Source organism: Nomascus leucogenys, chromosome 12, assembly GCF_006542625.1.
Source record: "Nomascus leucogenys isolate Asia chromosome 12, Asia_NLE_v1, whole genome shotgun sequence".
Taxonomy (NCBI): domain Eukaryota; kingdom Metazoa; phylum Chordata; class Mammalia; order Primates; family Hylobatidae; genus Nomascus; species Nomascus leucogenys.
Genome location: NC_044392.1, coordinates 62,264,066 through 62,284,968, shown reverse-complemented (window position 1 = coordinate 62,284,968; position 20,903 = coordinate 62,264,066). Strand labels below are relative to the sequence as shown.

Sequence of the window (20,903 nt, the reverse complement as noted above, 5' to 3'; positions counted from 1 at the left end):
AAATTTAGGTTAGGGCAACTCTAGATTACTTCTCCCTGAGTTCTAATCCCAACATCTTCACTTATAGGCTAGGCTCAGTTTCCTCACCTCTAAACTGGGGATAATAATAGTATCTACCCTACAGGATTATTGTAAAGTTAAATGAGATGACAGAGTGCCTGACACACAGTAAGAACACAATAAATACTAGCTATTCTTATCATGCCTGCACAGACCTGCTGAAAAACATCCTCTTTGGGGTCACGTTTGGTCCCTGAGTGAAGGGTATTCACATGGGCCCCCTCACTGTCACTGGTGACAGATGACCGGCACTCTGGGCCATGTAGCAGGTCGTCCCATAACATATCCTCAGTCTCCGAGTCATGGCGGGTGCTTTCTGAGTCTCTTCTTGACATGTTGAGGCTTCGAGAGCCACCACTCTCACCCAATCTAGAGCCCTTTAAAGGAAAACAAAAAGCAAAAAATGTTATTCATCTTTAAAAATAATTACATGTGAAATAAAATTAAAACAAGTTATCTACAGCAATGGCTTGAAAGCCTTCAAAAGTCAATCACCATGAATTCATTTTTTCACAGGGCTTCACGTAACAATAATGCTTTTTTATTTTTTGATACAGGGTCACGCTCTATCACCCAGGCTGGAGTGCAGTGGCATGATCACAGCCCACTGCAACCTCAAACTCAGGCTCAAATGATCCTCCTACCTCAGCCTCCTGAGTAGCTGGCACTACAGGTGCATACCATCACACCCGCATATATATATATATATATATATATATATATATATATATATATATATAATTTTTTTTTTTTTTTTTTGTAAAGATAGGGTCTCATTTTGTTGTCCAGGCTGGTCTCCAACTCCTAGTCTCAAGCTATCCGCCCATCTCAACCTCTCAAAGTGCTGGGATTACAGTTGTGAGCCACCATGTCCAGCCAATAATACATTTTAATATTTAAATGTTAAACTGATGTCTCTAGCAAGCAGGACTCCCTCTAAGAAGCTATTGCCAAGTTATGGAAATGATCAACTAAGGTGTTCTGGGAGGGGAGTGATTCCTGTAAGCACACCAAGATGACCCACTCAACTGGCTTAGCTGAGCTTTTTGACACACACAAAGTGACCCCAACTCTAAATATTGTGAAATTGACTACAGACCTACTCGTGAACAGGACTCAGCTCCAAAATGTTAAAGGATAATCAGGCAAAGAAAAGTACAAACATAAATACGAAAGTTATTCCATGACCACAATTGCCTTGTTAATCAAAATAAAAGAAAAAACCACACCACCACCATCTACTCTGCTCACCTCTGAGTAACAATTTTCCAAATAATATAATATGCCCTTTAGCTCTCATGATGATATTTACTACTCCCATCTTTCAGAACTCCTTTCTCAAAAATCTGTCTTCATCAGTGTCAATCCAATTTATGATGTTTAAAAATAAACTTCACATTCCAAGTGAATATTTAATAATCTCATTATTTAGGGATTAAGTAACCTCCTGCTGGGCATCATCTGTGATACTTTTAAGCTTAGGGTCAATGTAGGAAAATATTCCTTCTATGTGTGTAGTCATTAAAAGCTGCTAGATAAGGAGATGGATAATTGGAGACAACGGAAGGGCTGGCAAATATTAATGTAAACGCTACTTTAGGGCAACCAATAAAAAAAAGGAATGGATAAAGTTATTACACTCAAAAATATACCTTGATTTCTCAAAGGGATACTTTACCTGGCTGAAGGCTGCTGATTCAAATTCTGATTCAGCCAGACTATCTGAATCCCGCACAATATGACACCACCTTGTAGAGGTTTTCTTTACCTGCCAAAAATCAAACCAACAAGCAATGGGAAAATATGTTAAATGCTTTGTTACTAACTTAAATGATTCAGTCCTATACTTTCATAAACTAAAATAGAAATTACCTGAGAGTTTAGGTGCCTTGAAAGTATTGATTTTCTATTCTTAACTTCACAACCATTGTCACTTGAGGCCCCTTCCACACTCCTACGCAATAATATCATCTGTGTCTGTGCTTCACCATCTTCTTCACTTGACAGGTCATCAGACACCCCATTACCCAAACGCCTAAAAGCCTCCTACAAAGAGAACAGCAATACCTTCACAGGGGACAGCCCAAAATATTCTAATAAGCTGCATGTGTAAACACACAAAAAAATACAAAAACTACCAAGCAGCAAAAGTAAACTAACCCAAAACTGAACAAATCCATATATTACTTAATCTCAATTAAGAAAAATACTGAGTTGAAACTAAATATCCTAAATGAAGAGGCAGTGTTATGTAGTATTCAAAAACCAAGACTCAAGTCAAACTCTATGCCTGAAGCACAGCTCTTCTACTTACTAGATACATAACCTTGAGCAATTTACTATATCTGTTTGGAGCTGAGTTCCCTCATCTGAAAAGAAATGATAATAAAAGCATGTATTTCACAGGTTTGTTGAAAAAAACTGAGATAAGTTAGTATACGTAAAGTACTCAGAACAACGCCTGGTTATAGTAACGACTCAATAATTATTAGACTAAATGCCACAATTTAACCAATAAGAAAACAGTTTAAGACTATAAAGTAAAAGTGTGTAGCTAGCTTTAGACACAGAACAGACCATCTCTACTTAAACCTACAAAATAATTTCCCAAACTCTTACTATACTATCACTGCTTCTCTGGAATATGACCCAGCACCCTCTTCACTAATCTGTTTATTAAATCTACCAGCCTACTGCTAAGGCTGGATAACTCGCAAAATTAATAACAAGTCTAGTACTAGAAATTTTAAGACTAAGTTCCAGTCTTCATGTGGTATCTTCTTTTCATATCCTGTGGCTTTACTTGTTAGGACAAACTTATAAACCCACTAGTACCTATTTTATATCTCTAACAGAATCTTAATAGGAAAATGTTACATGGGGAAAAAAACCCCGTGTTAAATCCATCTAAATCTTACCCTACGGCACTTTTCTCCATCTGAAAATTTTGCTTTCTCTCTTGTTTGCCACATTCTAATCTCTGGTCGACATTGTCTCTTCTTAATGATAGGATGGACACAACTTGGGTCATTGTCAGTTTCAGTCCCTTTGTTAGATATTAATTTTACTCTTTTAATCCTATTTTTTAAAAAAGGAAAAGAAGATTAGTTTTTTGAAAGTAACATCTTTCATGAAACCACTTTCTTTTAACGAATACGCTATATTATTCTGGAAATCAAGAAAATTCAGGAATCATATTTTTCAGGACTTTAGCTTGCTAAGTAAGGGTGTAGAATGACAAAATATTTAATCACAGACTCAGAATGTGAGTCTATTCTTTAAAGACTCATGTCAATTAACTGAAAGGAAGCATATACTTTTCAGTGTTGCACAAAAGTAGGTTCACAGTCCTCTCCACATCTTCTCAGACACGATGCAACTCCTACCTTATATCGTCTGTTACTGCCACTCCACTAGCCCAGTAGACTTAGGGTGCACATGACCTACTGAGACACCAGCTGGGTGGCCAGGGAGTGTGTTTTTGCCACCCTTACTGCAAAGCCAGGCAGTGATATTCACAGCCCAGGAAGAGACAGAAGAGTAAAAGGACTTTGTCTTGCAACTTGGATACCAGCTCAGCCACAGTAGAACAAGGGACCAGAGTCCTGAGGCCCCCATTCCAGGACCTAGCTTATGGATGACATTTCTAGACATGCCTTGGACCGAAATGCAACCGGCACATTTGAAGGGAAGGATCCAGTCCTGGCAGGAGTCATCACCTGCTGACCAAAGAGCCCTTGGGCTCTGTATAATCAACGGTGGTAGCCAGGCAGTACTCACTGTGGGCATTGGGTGAGACTCAGAGCCATGCTGGCCTCAGGAGTGACCCAGTATATTCCCAGCTGTGGTGGCTACAGGGAGAGACTCTTTCTGCTTGAGGAAAAGAGAGGGAAGAGTAAAGGGGACTCTGTCTTACAGGCAGGGTACAAGCTCAACCACAGTGGGGTAGAACACGAAGTGTGCTCTTGAAGTCCCTGATTCTAGGCCTTGGCTCCTGGATGGTATTTCTGGACCCACTCTGGGCCAGAGGGGAGCCCATTGCCCTGAAGGGAGATAGCCAGGCCTATCAGCATTGACCGCAAGCTGACCAAAGAGCCCTTGGACCTTGAGTGAATATCGGCAACAGCCTTGCAGTACTTGCTGCAGGCCTGGGGCAGCGGTGGCCATGGGGAGAGATTCCTCTGCTTGAGGAAATGGGAGAGAAGAATGAGAAGGAGTTTGTCTTTTGGTTTGGGTGTGAGCTCAGCTGCTGTAGAATAGAATGACAGGTAGATTCCTAAGGTTCTCAATGCCAGGCCCTGACAGCATCTCCGGATCTGCCTAGAGCCAGGGGTAACTTGCTGCCCTAAAAGGAAGGACATAAGCCTGGCTGGATTTGCCACCTGCTGATTGTAGTGCCCTTGGGCTTTGAGTAAACATGGGTGGTAGACAGGCAAGTGGTCACCATGTGGACCTTGGGCAAGACCTAGTGCTGTGCTGGCTTCAGGCCTGACCCAGGCCAGTCCCAGTATTAATGGCCACAGGGGTACTGTGTCACCCCTCCTGGCTCCAAGCAGCTCAACACAGAGAGAAAGAGACTCCATTTGTTTGGGAGAAAGTTAGGGAAGAGAACAAGAGTCTCTCCCTGGTAATCCAGAGAATTCTCCCAGATCTGACCCAAGACCACCAAGGCAGTAACCTCTACAAGTCTGCAGGAGCCACAATATTACTGGGCTTAGGGTGCCCCCTAATGCAGATACAGCTGCAGTGACCAAAGACTTAGATCACAACACCCAATTCCCCTCAAATACTTGGAAAGCCTTCCCAAGAAGGACAGGTACAAAGAAGCCCAGACTGTGAAGACTACAATAAACATCTAACCATTCAATGCACAGACACTAATGAACATCCACAAGCATCAAGACCATCGAAGAAAACATGACCTCACCAATATCTAATAAGATACCAGTGACCAATTCCAGAGAGACAGAAATATACAACCTTAGAGACAGAAAATTCAAAATAGCTATTTTTAGCCAGGCACAGTGGCTTAGGCCTGTAATTCCAGCAGTTTGGGAGGCCAAGGGACAGGTGGATCACTTGAGCTAAGGAGTTCAAAACCAGCCTGGGCAACATGGCAAAACCTCGTCTTTACAAAAAATACAAAAATTAGCTGGGTGCAATAGCATGTGCCTGTAGTCCCAGCTACTTGGGAGGCTGAGGCAGGAGGATCACTTCAGCCTAGGAGGTGGAGTTTGCAGTGAGCCAAGATTGTACCATTGCACTTCAACCTGAGCGATGACAGTGAAACCCTGTCTCAAAAAGAAAAACAAAAAAGCTATTTTGAGGAAACTCAAACAAATTCAAGAATACACAGAAGGAATTCAGAATCCTATCAGATAAATTTAACAGAGAGTGAAATAACTAAAAAAAAAATCAAACAAATTCTGGAGCTGAAAAATGCAACTGACATGCTGAAGAAATGCATCAGAGTCTCTTAACAGCAGAATTGATCAAGCAGAAGAAAGAATTAGTGAGCTTGAAGACAGTCTATTTAAAAAGACACAGAGGAGACAAAAGAAAAAGAATAAAAAAGAATGAAACACACCTAAAAGATCTGGAAAATAGCCTCAAAACAGCAAATCTAAGAGTTACTGACCTTAAAGAGGAGGTAGAGATAGAGATAGGAGTATAAAGTTTATTCAAAGGGATAATAACAGGAAACTTCCCAAATCTAGAGTAAGATACCAATATTCAAGTACAAGAAGGTCATACAATACCAAACAGATTTAACACAAAGAAGAATACCTCAAGGCATTTAACAATCAAACCCTCAAAGATCAAAGATAAAGAAAGGATCCTAAAAGCAGCAAGAGAAAAGAAACAAATAGCATACAAAGATGCTCCAATATGTCTGGCAGCAGACTTCTGAGTGCAAACTTTACAGGTTAGGAGAGAGTGGTATGACATATTTATTTACTTACTTATTTTTCCCTTTTTTTTTTTTTTTGAGATGGGGATCTCAGTTGCCCAGGCTGGAGTTCACTGTTACAATTACAGCTCACTACTGCCTCGACGTCCTGGGCTCAGGTGATCTTCTTGTCTCAACCTCCAGCATAGCTGGAACCACAGGCACATGTCACCACATCCAGCTGATTTCTTATTTTTATTTTTGTAGAGACTGCGTCTCCCTAATGTTGCCCAGGTTGGTCTTGAACGTCTGGCCTCAAGCAATCCTCCCATCTTGACCTCCCAAAATGCTGGGATTATAGGCACGAGCCACTATGTCCAGCTGGTCTGACATATTTAAACTGCTAAATGAAAAACCTTTTTATCCTAGAATACTATACCCAGCAAAAATAAACTTCAAACAAGAAAGAAAAATAAAGATATCCCCAGAAAAAAACAAAAGCTGAAGGATTTCATCAGCAACAGACCTGCCTACAAGAAATGCAAAAGAGACTTCTTCAAATTGAAAGAAATGACATTAATGAGCAATAAGCAATCATCTGAAGGTACAAAACTCATTAGTAATAGTAAATACACAAAAAAGACAGAATATTATAACCCTGTAATTGTTGTGTGTAAACGACTCATATCTTCAACAGAAAGACTAAAAGATGAACCAATTTAAAAGAATACAACATTTCAAGACATAGACAGTACAATAAGATATAAATACAAACAACAAAAAGTTAAAAAGCAAGGGGACAGAGTGAAAGTGTACAATTTTTATTACTTTTCTCTTTGCTGGTTTATGAGTTTGCTTGTTTATGCAATCAGTGTTATCAGTTTAAAAATAATAGGTTATAAAATATTATTTGCAAGCCTCAATGTAACCCCAAATTAACAAAATAATAACACACACATAAAAAATAAAAATAAATAAATTTAAAAATACCACTAGAGAAAATTACCTTCACTAAGAGGAAGACAGGAAGGAAAGAAAGAAGAGAAGATCACAAATGAACCAGAAAACAACTAACAAAGTGGCAGGAGTAAGTCCTTATTTATCAATAAAGGCATGGAATGTAAATGAGCTAAACTTTCTAATCAAAAGACATAGAGTGGCTTAATGAATTAAAAAAAAAACAAAATCCATGATCTGTTACCTACAAGAAACAAACTTTACCTATAAAGATACACACAGGCTGAAAATAAGGGGATGGAAAAAGACATTCCATGCCAATAGAAAAATTAGCAGGAGTAGTGTATTAGTTCGTTTTCATGCTGCTGATGAAGACATACCTGAGATTGGGAAGATAAAGAGATTTAACCAGACTTACAGTTCCACATGGCTGGGGAGGCCCCTCAAAATCATGGTGGGAGGTGAAAGGCACTTCTTACATGGTGGCGGCAAGAGAAAATGAGGAAGAAGCAAAAGCGGAAACCCCTGATAAACCCATCAGATCTCATGAGACTTATTCACTATCACAAGAATAGCATGGGAAAGAAAAGCCCCCATGATTCAATTACCTCCCCCTGGGCCCCTCCCACAACCCACTGGAATTCTGGGAGATACAATTCAAGTTGAGATTTGGGTGGGGACACAGCCAAACCATATCATTCTGCTCCTTGCCTCTACAAACCTCATGTTCTCACATTTCAAAACCAATCATGCCTTCCCAATACTCCCCCAAAGTCTTATTTCAACATTAACCCAAAAGTCCAGCGTCCAAAATCTCATCTGAAACAAGGCAAGTCCCTTCTACCTATGAGCCTGTAAAATCAAAAGCAAGCTAGTTACTTCCTAGACACAATGAGGATACAAGTATTGGGTAAATACAGACATTCAAAATGGGAGAAATTGGCCAAAACAAAGGGGTTACAGGGCCCTTGCAAGTCCGAAATCCAGTGGGGGAGTCAAATTTTAAAGCTCCAAAATGATCTCCCTTGATTCCAGGTCTCACACATCCAGGTCACGCTGATGCAAAAGGTGGGTTCACATGGTCTTGGGCAGCTCTGTCCTTGTGGCTTTGCAGGGTAAAGCCTCCCTCCTGGCTGCTTTCACAGGCTGGTGTTGAGTGTCTGAGGCTTTTCCAGGAGCACAGTGCAAGCTGTTGGTGTATCTACCATTCTGGGGTCTGGAGGATGGTGGCCTTCTTCTCACAGCTCCACTAGGCGGTGCCCCAGTAGGGACTCTGTGTGGGGGCTCCAACCCCACCTTTCCCCTTCCACACTACCTCATGGAGGTTCTCCATGAGTGTCCTGCCCCTGCAGCAAACTATTGCCTGGGCATCCATCTTCTGAAATCTAGGCAGAGGTTCCCAAACCTCAATTCTTGACTTCTGTGTACCTGCAGGCTCGATACCATGTGGAAGCTGCCAAGGTTTGGAGCTTCTACCCTCTGAAGCCACAGCCTGAGCTGTACATTGGCCCCTTTCAGCCATGGCTGGAGCAACTGGGACATGGGACACCAAGTCCCAAGGCTGCACACAGCATGGGGACCCTGGGTCCAGCCCACGAAACCACTTTTTCCTCCTAGGCCTCCAGGCCTGTGATGGGAGGGGCTGCCATAAAAGTGTCTGAAATGGCCTGGAAGCATTTTCCCCATTGCTTGGGTATTAATGTTAGGCTCCTTGCTACTTATGCAAATTTCTGTAGCCAGTTTGAATTTCTCCCCAGAAAATGGGTTTTTCTTTTCTTCTTTTTTTTTCTTTTTTGAGACAGAGTCTCGTTCTGTCACCCAGGCTGGAGTGCAGTGACGTGATCTCAGCTCACTGCAAATGCCATCTCTTGGGTTCAAGCAATTCCCCTGCCTCAGCCTCCCAGGTAGCTAGGATTACAGGTACCCACCATCATGCCTGGCTAATTTTTGTATTTTTTTTGTAGAGATGCGGTTTCACCATGTTGGCCAGGTTGGTCTTGAACTCCTGACCTCAGGTGATCCACCCACCTTGGCCTCCCAAAGTGCTGGGATTACAGGCGTGAGCCACCACACCCGGCCTGGGTTTTTCTTTTCTATCGCATAGTCAGGGTGCAAATTTTCCAAACTTTTATGCTCTGCTTCCCTTATAAAACCGATTGCCTTTAACTACACCCAAGTCACCTCTTTAATGCTTTGCTACTTAGAAATTTTTTCCACCAGATACCCTAAATCATCTCTCTTAAGTTCAAAGTTCTACAAATCTCTAAGGCAGGGGCAAAATGCCACCAGTCTCTTTGCTAAAACATAACAAGAGTCACCTTTGCTTCAGTTCCCAAGAAATTCCTCATCTCCATCTGTTACCACCTCAGCCTGGACCTTATTGTTTGTATCACTATCAGCATTGCTGTCAAAGCCATTCAACAAATCTCTAGGAGGTTCCAAACTTCCCACATTTTCCTGTCTTCTTCTGAGAGCTCCAAACTGTTCCAACCTCTGCCTGTTACCCAGTTCCAAAGTTGTTTTCATATTTTCAGGTATCTTTTCAGCAACGCCCTACTCTACTGGTACCAATTTACTGTATTATTGTCATGCTGCTGACAAAGACATACCTGAGACTGAGAAGAAGAAGAGGTTTAATTAGACTTACAGTTCCACAAGGCTGGGGAGGCTTCAGAATCACAGCAGGAGGTGAAAGGCACTTCTTTTTTTTTTTGAGATGGAGTCTCGCTCTGTCGCCCAGGCTGGAGTGCAGTGGCGCAATCTCGGCTCACTGCAAGCTCCGCCTCCCGGGTTCACGCCATTCTCCTGCCTCAGCCTCTCCGAGTAGCTGGGACTACAGGCACCCGCCACCACGCCCGGCTAATTTTTTGTATTTTTAGTAGAGACGGGGTTTCACCGTGATCTCGATCTCCTGACCTCGTGATCCGCCCGCCTTGGCCTCCCAAAGTGCTGGGATTACAAGCACGAGCCACCGCGCCCGGCCGAAAGGCACTTCTTACACAGCGGCAGCAAGAGAAAATAAGGAAGAAGCAAAAGCGGAAACTCCTGATAAACCCATCAGATCTTGTGAGGCTTATTCACTATCACGAGACTAGCACAGGAAAGAGCAGCCCCCATGACCCAATTACCTCCCCCTGGCTCCTTCCCGCAATACGTGGGAATTCTGGGAGATACAATTCAAGTTGATATTTGGGTGGGGACACAGCCAAATCATATCAAGTAGCTATATTTATATTGGTCAAAATAGACTTTAACTATAAAAAGAGTTAAAGATGGTCATTATATAATGATAAAGGGGTCAATGCAGCAAGAGGACATAACAATTGTAAATATATATGCACACAAAACTGAAGCACCCAGATACATAAAGCAAATATTATTAAAGAGAGAGATAGACTCCAATACAATAATAGCTGGAGACTTCAACCTCATTTTCAGCATTAGACAGATCATCCAAATAGAAAAATCAACAAAAAAAAATTGGACTTAATCTACACTACAGACCAAATAGACCTGACAGACATTTACTGAACATTTTACCTACTGGCTATAGAATACACATTTTTCTCCTCAGTGCATGAATCATTTTCAGGGATATATCATATTATAGCCACAAAACAAGTCTTAAAACATTCCAGAAAATTAAAATGATATCAAGTATCACCAGGAGGGTACAGCCTCCCTCCTGGCTGCTTTCATGGGCTGGTGTTGAGTGTCTATGGCTTTTCCAGGCGCACAATGCAAGCTATCGGTGGATCTACCATTGTGGGGTCTTGAGGACAGTGGCCCTCTTCTCACAGGTCCACTAGGCAGTGCTCCAGTGAGAACTCTATGTGGGGGTGCCCACCCCATATTTCCCTTCCACACTGCCCTAGCAAAGTTTCACCATGAGTGCCCTGCCCCGGCAGCAAACTTCTGCCTGGACATCCAAGCATTTCCATACATCCTGTGAAATCTAGGCGGAGGTTCTCAAATCTCAATACTTGTCTTCTGTGCACCTCTACAAAAAATACAAAAAATTAGGGAGGGATGTGGTGGCACATGCCTGTGGTCCCAGCTACATGGGGGGCTCACACACAAGAATCACTTGAACTGGGAAGCAGAGGTTGCAGTGAGCCAAGATCACGCCACTGCACTCAAGCCTGGGCAACAGAGTGAGGCTCTGTCTCAAATATGAATAACAATAAGACAAAATAAATAAATAAAAAGATCATTCATCATGACCAAGTAGGGTTATACCAGGGATGCAAGGATGGTTCAACATACATACAAATCAATTAATGTGACACATCATACCAAAAGAATGAAGGAAAAAAAACATATAATCATTTCAAATGATGATGAAAAAGCATTTGATAAAATTCAATATCCCTGCATGATAATAATTCTCAAAAATCAGGGTAGAGAAGGAACATACCTCAAAAGAATAAAAGTCACATGACAGACCCACAGCTGGTATCATACTGAATGAGGAAAAACTGAAAGCCTTTCCTCTAAGATCTGGAAAATGACAAAGATGCCCACTTTCATCACTGTTATTCAATATAGTACTGGCAGTCCTAGCTAGAGCAATCAGACAAGGGACAGAAATGAAAGGCCTACAAATTGGAAAAGAAGAATTCAAATTACCTTTGTTTACAGATAATAAGATCTCATATTTGGAAAAACCTAAAGATTCCACCAAAAAACTATCAGAACTGATAAACAAATTCATTAAAGTTGCAGGATACAAAATTGACATAAAAAATCAATAGCATTTCTTTTTTTTTTTTTTTTGAGATGGAGTCTTGCTCTGTCGCCCAGGCTGGAGTGCAGTGGCGTGATCTCGGCTCACTGCAAGCTCCACCTCCTGGATTCACGTCATTCTCCTGTCTCAGCCTCCCGAGTAGCTGGGACTATAGGCGCCTGCCACCACGCCCAGCTAATTTTTTTTTTTTTTTGTATTTTTAGTAGAGACAAGGTTTTACCATGTTATGTTAACCAGTATGGTCTCGATCTCCTGACCTCGTGATCTGCCCGCCTCGGCCTCCCAAAGTGCTGGGATTACAGGCGTGAGCCACTGTGCCCAGCCAAAAATCAATAGCATTTCTATATGCCAATAGCAAACAATCCAAAAAAATCAAGAAAGTTACACGATTTCTAATAGTTACAAATAAAATTAAACACCTAGCAATTAACCAAAGAAGTGAAAGATCTCTATAATGAAAACTATAAAACATAGATGTAAGAAATTGAAGAGAACGCAGCTGGGCGCGGTGGGTCACGCCTGTAATCCCAGCACTTTGGGAAACAAAGATGGGCGGATCGCGAGGTCAGGAGATCGAGACCATGGTGAAACCCCGTCTCTACTAAAAATACAAAAAATGATCCAGGCACGGTGGCGGGTGCGTGTAGTCCCAGCTACTCGGGAGGCTGAGGCAGGAGAATGGCGTGAACCCAGGAGGTGGAGCCTGCAGTGAGCCGAGATCATGCCACCACACTCCAGCCTCGGCGATAGAGCGAGACTCTGTCTCAAAAAAAAAAAAAAAAAAAAAAGAAAAGAAATTGAAGAGAACGCAAAAAATATGGAAAGATATTCCATAGTTTATGAACTGGAAGAATGACTATTGTGAAAAATATCCATATTAACCAAAGCAATCTACAGATTCAATGCAATCCTTATAAAAATAACAATGACATTCTTCACAGAAATAGAAAAAAAATCCTAAAATTTATATGGAATCAGCCAGGCGTGGTGGCTCACGCCTGTAATCCCAGCACTTTGGGAGGCTGAGATGGGCAGATCACCTGAGGTCAGGAGTTCGAGACCAGCCTGGCCAACATGGTAAAACCCTGTCTCTACTAAAAATAATAATAAAAAAATTAGCCAGGCGTGGTGGCGGGTGCCTGTAATCCCAGCTACTTGGGAGGCTGAGGCAGGAGAATTCCTTGAACCTGGGAGGCGGAGGTTGCAGTGAGCCGAGATCACGCCATTGCACTCCAGCCTGGGCAACAGAGGAAGACTCCGTCTCAAAAAAATAAATAAATAAATAAAAATTATATGGAATCACAAAAGACCCAAAATAACCAAAGCTATCCTAAGTAAAAATAACAAAACTGAAGGAATCACATTACCTGACTTCAAACTGTACTACAGCACTATAGTAACCAAAGGAGCACAGTAGTGGCATAAAAACACATCGGCCAATGGAACAGAATTGAGAACCCAGAAATAAATCCATACATCTACAGTGAACTCATTTTTTTTTTTTTTGAGACAGGGTCACACTCTGTCACCTAGGCTGGAGTAAAGTGGTGAGATCCTGGCTCACTGCAACCTCTGCCTCCCAGGTTCAAGTGATTCTCCCGCTTCCACCTCCCGAGTAGCTGGGATTACAGATGCCCACCACCATGCCCGGATAATTCTTGTATTTTTAGTAGAGACAAGGTTTGGCCAGGCTGGTCTTGAACTCCTGACCTCAAATGATCCCCCCGCCTCAGCCTCCCAAAGTGCTGGGATTACAGGCATGAGCCACAGTGCCCGGCCAACAGTGAACTCAGTTTTGACAAAGATGCCAAGAACATATATTAGAGAAAGGACAGTCTCTTCAATAAATGGTGCTGGAAAAACTGAATATCCACATGCAGAAGAATGAGACTAGACCCTTATCTCTCACCATATGCAAAAATCAAATAAAAGTTAATTAAAGAACTAAATCTAGGACCCCAAACTATGAAATGACTAAAAGAAAACATTAGGGAAACTCTCCAGATATTGGTCTGGGCAAAGATTTCTTAAATAATACTCCACAAGCACAGGCAACCAAAGCAAAATGGACAAATGAGATCACATCAAGTTAAAAAGCTTCCATATAGCACAGGAAACAATCAACCATGTGAAAAGACAACTCACAGAATGAGAGAAAGTCTCAAATTATCCATCTGACAAGGGATCAATAACCAGAATATATAAGGAGCTCAAACAACTCTATAGAAAAATCTAATAATCTGATTTTAAAATGGGCAAAAGATCTGAATAGACATTTCTCAAAAGAAGACATACAAATGGCAAGCAGGTATACGAAAAGGTACTCATATCACTGATCACGGAAATGCAAATCAAAACCACAATGAGATATCATCTCACTCCAGTTAAAATGGCTTTTATGCAAAAGACAGACGATAACAAATGCTGGAGAGGATATGGAGAAAAGGGAACCCCCGTACACTGTTGGGGGAAATGTAAAGTAGTACAACCACTATGAAGAACAGCTTGGAGTTTCCTCAAATTAAGAAAAATAGAACTACCATGTGATCCAGCAACCCCACTGCTAGGTATATAACCAAAAGAAAGGAAATCAGGCCAGGTGCGATGGCTCATGCCCGAGGCCTGAGGTCAGGAATTCGATATCAGCCTGGGAAACATGGTGAAACCCTGTCTCTAATAAAATACAAAAATTAGCTGGGTATGGCGGCAGGCACCTGTAATCCCAGCTACTCAGAAGGCTGAGGCAGGAGAATCGCTTGAACTCAAGAGGCAGAGGTTGCAGTGAGCCAAGATCGTGCCACTGCACTCCAGCCTGGGTGAGAGAATAGGACTCCGTTTAAAAAAAAAAAAAAAAAAAAAAAAAAAAAAACAAAACAGAATACTTCCATGATAGATTACTGCATTCACAGGTAACAAAACAGACAGTGAAGACAACATTTTGAGTAAGCAAGCCCTCTGATAACCCTTAAAAATCACACCAAGATAAGTCTATACTACTTACTCCTATGGCCTGATGATACTATACATTCTGTAAACACCATGTGAATACAAAATCAAGTAAAAAAGACTCCCACCTGTTGCCAAAGATAGTCTCCCAAAAACCACCAATAATGGGTACAGATTCCACAGTTTCTATTCCTCTGACTTTATCAGAGGAGTTATTTCCATTTTCTCGGCTCCCATCACCATTTACAGTTTTTCGTAATTTTCTACAAAAAAAAAAATTTCAGTAACTTCAGATTATTCAAGACCCTTTCTATTTCTGCCAAAAATATCCCTACAGAAAATTATACTGACAAATTACTACCTAAAATCGAGTATAGTTTAACTTCATATTCTGAGGATAAATTATGCAAGAGCTTTCTGATTTGAGGGCAAAACTAGATTCCAAACCAAAGTCCTATGCTACAATGTTGTTCAGTCATTAAAGAAATAGAACCGCTATTCAGAATCTACTAAAAAAAAAAATGTCCACTTATATGACCAAGAGTCTGTTCAGGCACATTCAATACCACTAGCAGAAGGAGAAATTTCTTTAAATATGGACGTTAGGAATCTACCTCTTATGGCACATTTTATAAGGGTAACATAGAATAGTAGCAACTGATCACTTTTTATTGATATCCTAGACAATTAAAAGATATATACTATAGATATCAATAAGACATAGCATAGCATTTTATGTCCTTAGAAAACATTCCATCAATTTAACTGAATTTACAAGAAATCTTTTTCAAAAAGTTTATAAAATAACATTCAAAAATAAGAATATGTTGAAATTCATTGCACCTAACGGAAAATTCTTATTTAGTAATTGTTTACACAGGCAAAAATCTACAGATATTCTGAGGGAAGATAACATAACTTTTAGAAAATAACACTGCATAGAGCTAAGAACATTTCAACAGTTCCAAAACTCACATATACCATATAATTGATTAAAATATAACATGAATTCAATATGTAATGAAAAGCCAAATAAATACTTATTAAAAGTTTAGATGGCTGGGCGCAGTGGCTCACGCCTGTAATCTCAGCCCTTTGGGAGGCTGAGGCGGGTGGATCGCCTGAGGTCAGGAGTTCTAGATCAGCCTGATCAACATGGTGAAACCCTGTCTCTACTAAATTCAAAAAAAAAAAATTAGCCGGGCGTGGTGGTATACGCTTGTAATCCCAGCTACTTAGGAGACTGAGGCGGGAGAATCGCTTGAACTCGGGAGGTGTAGGTTGCAGTGAGCCGAGACTGCGTCATTGCACTCCAGCCTGGGCAACAAGAGCGAAACTCTGTCTCAAAAAGAAAAAAAAAAAAAAGTTTAGACCACTTAGAAATCAATTCTTATTACACATCTTTGAAAAAAGGTAAAATTTTGGTAGCACTAACCAAATGTACCAAGATCCTTGTTTACAGTGAATTTTCACCAAATTTTGATTAAGACTGAATTTCAAAGAGAATGTTTTCTTCAAAGCCAATACATGATAAATTTTATAAAGAATAATATAGTATAGAAATTTTCCTTTTAAACAACTGTACTGAATGACAAAAATCCCAAACTGGAACTGAAAGTTTATAACAAGGTTTCTCAGCATCAAGGAGAAAAGTGCAAAGTAATGCATTCATTTTCTAAGCCAAAAAATAATGAAAAACACAAAAGAGGGAGATTTTAAATTAATCAAAGATTGTATAAATCTCTACAATACCTCTCCCAGAAAATATACAACTACAGTGTAATTTCTCATCTTACCTTCTTCTTCGATTTCCATTGTTTCCTGATGGTCTTGTTATCTGAGTAGACACAATTTGACAGTGGACAGTTCCCATGAGTAGCATAAGGCACAAGGGTCCAAGTACTTCACTTATGTTCACAATAGGCATCATCAAATATAAGACAATTGCTATAACTGAAAAGAGGTTTTAAGATGTAAAACATTAGAGCTCATCTTTAAAATTAATTCTAAAAACTATACCAACTGTTCCTATAAAAATCCATCATTTAAAAAAGTACACAAATAAACAGTTTCCTACAATACTCATCCAGCTGCACATTAGCCGAGTGAAAAACTGAAGCCCTAGATCCCTCGGCAAGTGAAGAATACTCTGTTAAAAGGATTTACCTTTCTAGGTGCATGATAATTTAGATATTTCGAAAGGGTTTCCACCACAAAAACAACTAGATGCTGTATACAACACACATTTTGAAGTGCTGTGTTGCTCAAAGGAAGAGTATTTTCCAAGGCTACACAGAAAGCAAACAGCAAAGATGGGGATTGAACCCAGGTAGTCAGGCTCCAGAGTCCTCACTCTTAACTACCATGCTGTGTTGCCTTTTCATTTCATATATAATGAAGAAGAAAGATACATATATGTGTATATATATATGAAATGCAAATCAAAGCATATATATAAAATGTTTAAAGAAGTAAATGAAATGGAAAAATATCAAAAAGTATCTACATATTTTAACATATTTCAGATTTTCACATAAATAGTAATTCTTGTGCTATACAAACTATTCCTGTGCGGAGAAAAAGAAAGTTACCTATTCCATGCCCTAATAAAATCCCAGTACTCAAACACAATAATGAAAGTACCCAGACAATAAACTACAGATCTTGTTGACTTGAGAATGTAAATATAAATTTGCCACTAAAAAGTAAGCACCATGAAGACAAGGAGTTTTGTCTGGTTTGTTCACTGCTATATCTAAAACTAGTACCTGGAGCACAGAATAGACACTCGACATTTGTTGGAAACCAGTACTTGGAGCACAGAATAGACACTCAATATTTGTTGGATAAATGATTGAAATACTATCAAAGTGAATTTGACATTTAAAAGTAGAAAATTTATCTCAGCAACTAGAAGAAAATTTGGCACAGACACAGTAGGCTTAAGTATTTGTTGACTCAACTGAATTAATGTAATAATTTCATACAATGTAATTTTGATCACATCTATACAATACAAATCATCTCAACTGACAGTTATGTAATAAAGAATTTGGTTGGCGGCTGGACATGGTGGCTCACACCTGTAATCCCAGCACTTTTTGAGGCCTGGTGGGTAGATCACTTGAGCCCAGAAATTCAAGACTAGCCGGGGCAACACGACAAAACCCCATCTCTACAAAACTCCAAAAATTAGCCGAACATGGTGGCACGCACCTGCGGTCCCACTCCCAGCCTACTCAAGAGGCTGAGGTGAGAGGATCACTTGAGCCCAGGAAGTCGAGGCTGTAGTGAGCCAAGATCGCACCACTGCACTCCAGACTGGGCAACAGAGTGAGACCTGGCCTCAAAAAAAAAATAAAATTTGGTTGGTGAAGCAAAAATGGACAAATGGGGTCACATCAAGTTAAACCAAGATCACAACACTGCACTCCAGCCTGGGCGACAGAGCAAGACTCCGTCTCAGGGATGGAGGGGTGGGGGGCTGGGCCAGGGGAAGCTTCTACATAGCAAAGGAAACAATCAAGAGAAGAGACAACTCACAGAATGAGAGAAAGTCTTTGCAAATTATCCATCTGACAAGGGATTAATAACCAGAAGATAAAAGGAGCTCAAACAACTCTATGGGAAATAACCTAATAATCTGATTTTAAAATGGGCAAAAGATCTGAATAGACATCTCTCAAAAGAAGACATACAAATGGCAAACAGGCATGTAAAAATGTGCTCATATCATTGATCACAGAAATGCAAATCAAAACCACAATGAGATATCATCTCACTCCAGTTAAAATGGCTTTTATCCAAAAGATTGGCAATAATAAATGCTGGAGAGGATATTGAGAAAAGGGAACCCCCGTACACTGTTGGTGGGAATGTAAAGTAGTACAACCACTATGAAGAACAGCTTGGAGTTTCCTCAAATAAAGAAAAATAGAACTACCATATGATCCAGCAGTCTCACTGCTGGGTATATGCCCAAAAGAAAGGAAAATGGTGGTTGGGCACTGTGGCTTATGCCTGTAATCCCAGCACTTTGCGAGGCCAAAGTGGGCGGATCACTTGAGGTGAGAAGTTCAAGATCAGCCTGGGCAACATGGTGAAACCCTGTCTCTACTAAAAATATAAAAATTTGCCAGGCATGGTGGCAGGAACCTGTAGTCCCAGCTACTCGGGAGGCTGGGGCAGGAGAATCACTTGAACCCAGGAGGCAGAGGGTTGCAGTGAGCTGAGATTATGCCACTGCACTGCAGTCCCTGGGTGACAGAATGAGACTCTGTCTCAAAACAAACAAACAAAAAAGAACAAAAGAAAGTAAGGAAATCAGTATATCAGAGTCACTCCCACATTTGTTGTAGCACTGTCACGACAGCCAAGATTTGGAAGCAACCTAAGTGTCCATCAGCAGATGAACGGATAAAGAAAATGTGGTACACATACACAATGAAGTACTATTCAGCCATAAAAAGGAATAAGATTCTGTCATTTGCAACAACACGGATGGAACTAGAGGACATTATGTTAAGTGATATAAACCAAGCACAGAAAGACAAACTTCACATGTTCTCATTTATTTGTGGGAGCTAAAAATTAAAATGACTGAACTCAAGGAGACAGAGAGTAGAAGGCTCTGAGGCTGAGAAGGGTAGTGGGGGTGGAGTAGGGGATGTGGGGATGGTTCATGGGACAGAATGAAAAGTACCTAGTATTTGATAGTACAACAAGGTGACCTATAGTCAATAATTTAGTTGTACATTTAAAATTAACTAAAAGAGTATAAGTGGATTGTTTGTAACACAATGGATAAATGCTTGAGAAGATGAATACCCTACTTGCCATGATGTATTATGCATTGCATGCCTGTATCAAAGTATCTCATCTACCTTATAAATATATATACCTACTATATACCCACAAAAATTAAAAAGTTAAAGAAAAAAGAATTTGGTTGGCATTTGATCCCAGTTCCTGGGAGGTGACCTCTAAGCCCTTGAATTTCCTAAGTGACAGAAGTACCTTTGCTATTCATTGTCGGCCCCTTGTGACAGGCCTGATAGTTTATGCTAACCAGGTACCTAAGGATGGCTGCTGGCCACCCCAAAAAGACCAACTATGTGATTAAAGGCTTAGGTCTTTGAGCCATAGTAGGAGACCTCTGAGGAGTGAAGGGTGATGGAGACTGCATTCAACCACATGTCAATGATTCCATCAATCAGGCCTAAATAATAAAGTCTCAATAAAAACTCTACATACCAAAGCTTCAGGGAGCTTCCCTGGGTGGCAATATTTTGCATATTGCTACCTGAGGACAATGGAAGCATCCTGTTTGGAACCATCCCAAACACTCCTATACCTCTCCTCTCATTTATATTCTGTTGCTATAATGAAACTATAATTGTAAGTTTAGCACTTTCTGAAGTTCTGAGAGTCATTCCGTCCAATCAACCCAAAACTATAGCAACCTGGTCAGAAGTGAGAGTGATCCTGGGGACCCCCAAACTGGAGGCTGATATCTGAAGGGAGAGCAGTCTTGTAGAGGATTGTGCCCTAAACCTGTGAAGTCTGGCCCAACTCCAGGTAACAGTAAAATAAAAAGCATTGTATTAAAAAAAACACATACATACATTTGTTCTTGATTTGTAATTCATCTCAAATGCCCATATTTTCTAAACTATTAAGAATAAAAACATTTCCTTAACATGCTAAAGAATATATAAGTAAAATCAATACATATTATATGTTAGTGAAGATATTCTGAATCAGGAACAAAACAAGGATGACCACTCACTGTTATCATTTAACAATACTCTGAAATGTTGACTGATTCGGTGAAAGTAAATGAAATGTATGTGAAAGGAGAAAACCAAATTGTCATTATTTGCCAATCATATGGTTGTATCATTATAAAATCTAATACAAGCACTGAAAAACTATTAGAATTGATGACAAAGAGTTTAATAAAGCGGCTGGTTATAACAATTTTAATTATAAATCAATAGCTTTCAAATGTGACAGCAAAAACCACTTAAAATTTGTAAAAATAGACTTAAAAAGTCATGTATTTTCAGCAGCAGCAAGAAAGACAAAATATTTTAATTTCAGGTGGAAATCTCTAAGTATCTCTCAGAAGATGAATGTATAAACTAAACATGGTATCTACATACAATGGAATACAATTCAGCCTTAAAAAGGAAGAATTCTGAAACATTCTACATGGGCGACCTTGAGGATATTATGCGAAGTGAAATAAGCCAGTTGCAAAAGGACAACTATTATATAATTCTGCTTATATGATGTTCCCAG

The 20,903-nt window shown here is 40.2% G+C and overlaps 1 protein-coding gene across 11 annotated transcripts in view; it reads right to left on the bottom strand.

The window, feature by feature from the left end:
• The window catches only part of PHTF1 (putative homeodomain transcription factor 1), a 62,552-nt gene that overhangs the window by 13,103 nt on the left and 28,546 nt on the right, over positions 1 to 20,903 (bottom strand). For 10 of the 11 annotated variants that reach the window (XR_004032690.1, XM_030824810.1, XM_030824812.1 and 7 more), the window contains 6 exons: positions 16,397 to 16,553; positions 14,729 to 14,863; positions 2,979 to 3,138; positions 1,933 to 2,106; positions 1,739 to 1,828; positions 216 to 437 (listed from right to left, as the gene is read on the bottom strand). Coding sequence is in view for 10 of the 11 variants with exons in the window: in XM_030824810.1 (XP_030680670.1) it covers positions 216 to 437; positions 1,739 to 1,828; positions 1,933 to 2,106; positions 2,979 to 3,138; positions 14,729 to 14,863; positions 16,397 to 16,553 (938 nt within the window). In the remaining variant the exon portion in view is untranslated. The remainder of the gene's footprint in view (positions 1 to 215; positions 438 to 1,738; positions 1,829 to 1,932; positions 2,107 to 2,978; positions 3,139 to 14,728; positions 14,864 to 16,396; positions 16,554 to 20,903) is intronic. The other variant, XM_030824816.1, reaches the window with a different exon arrangement.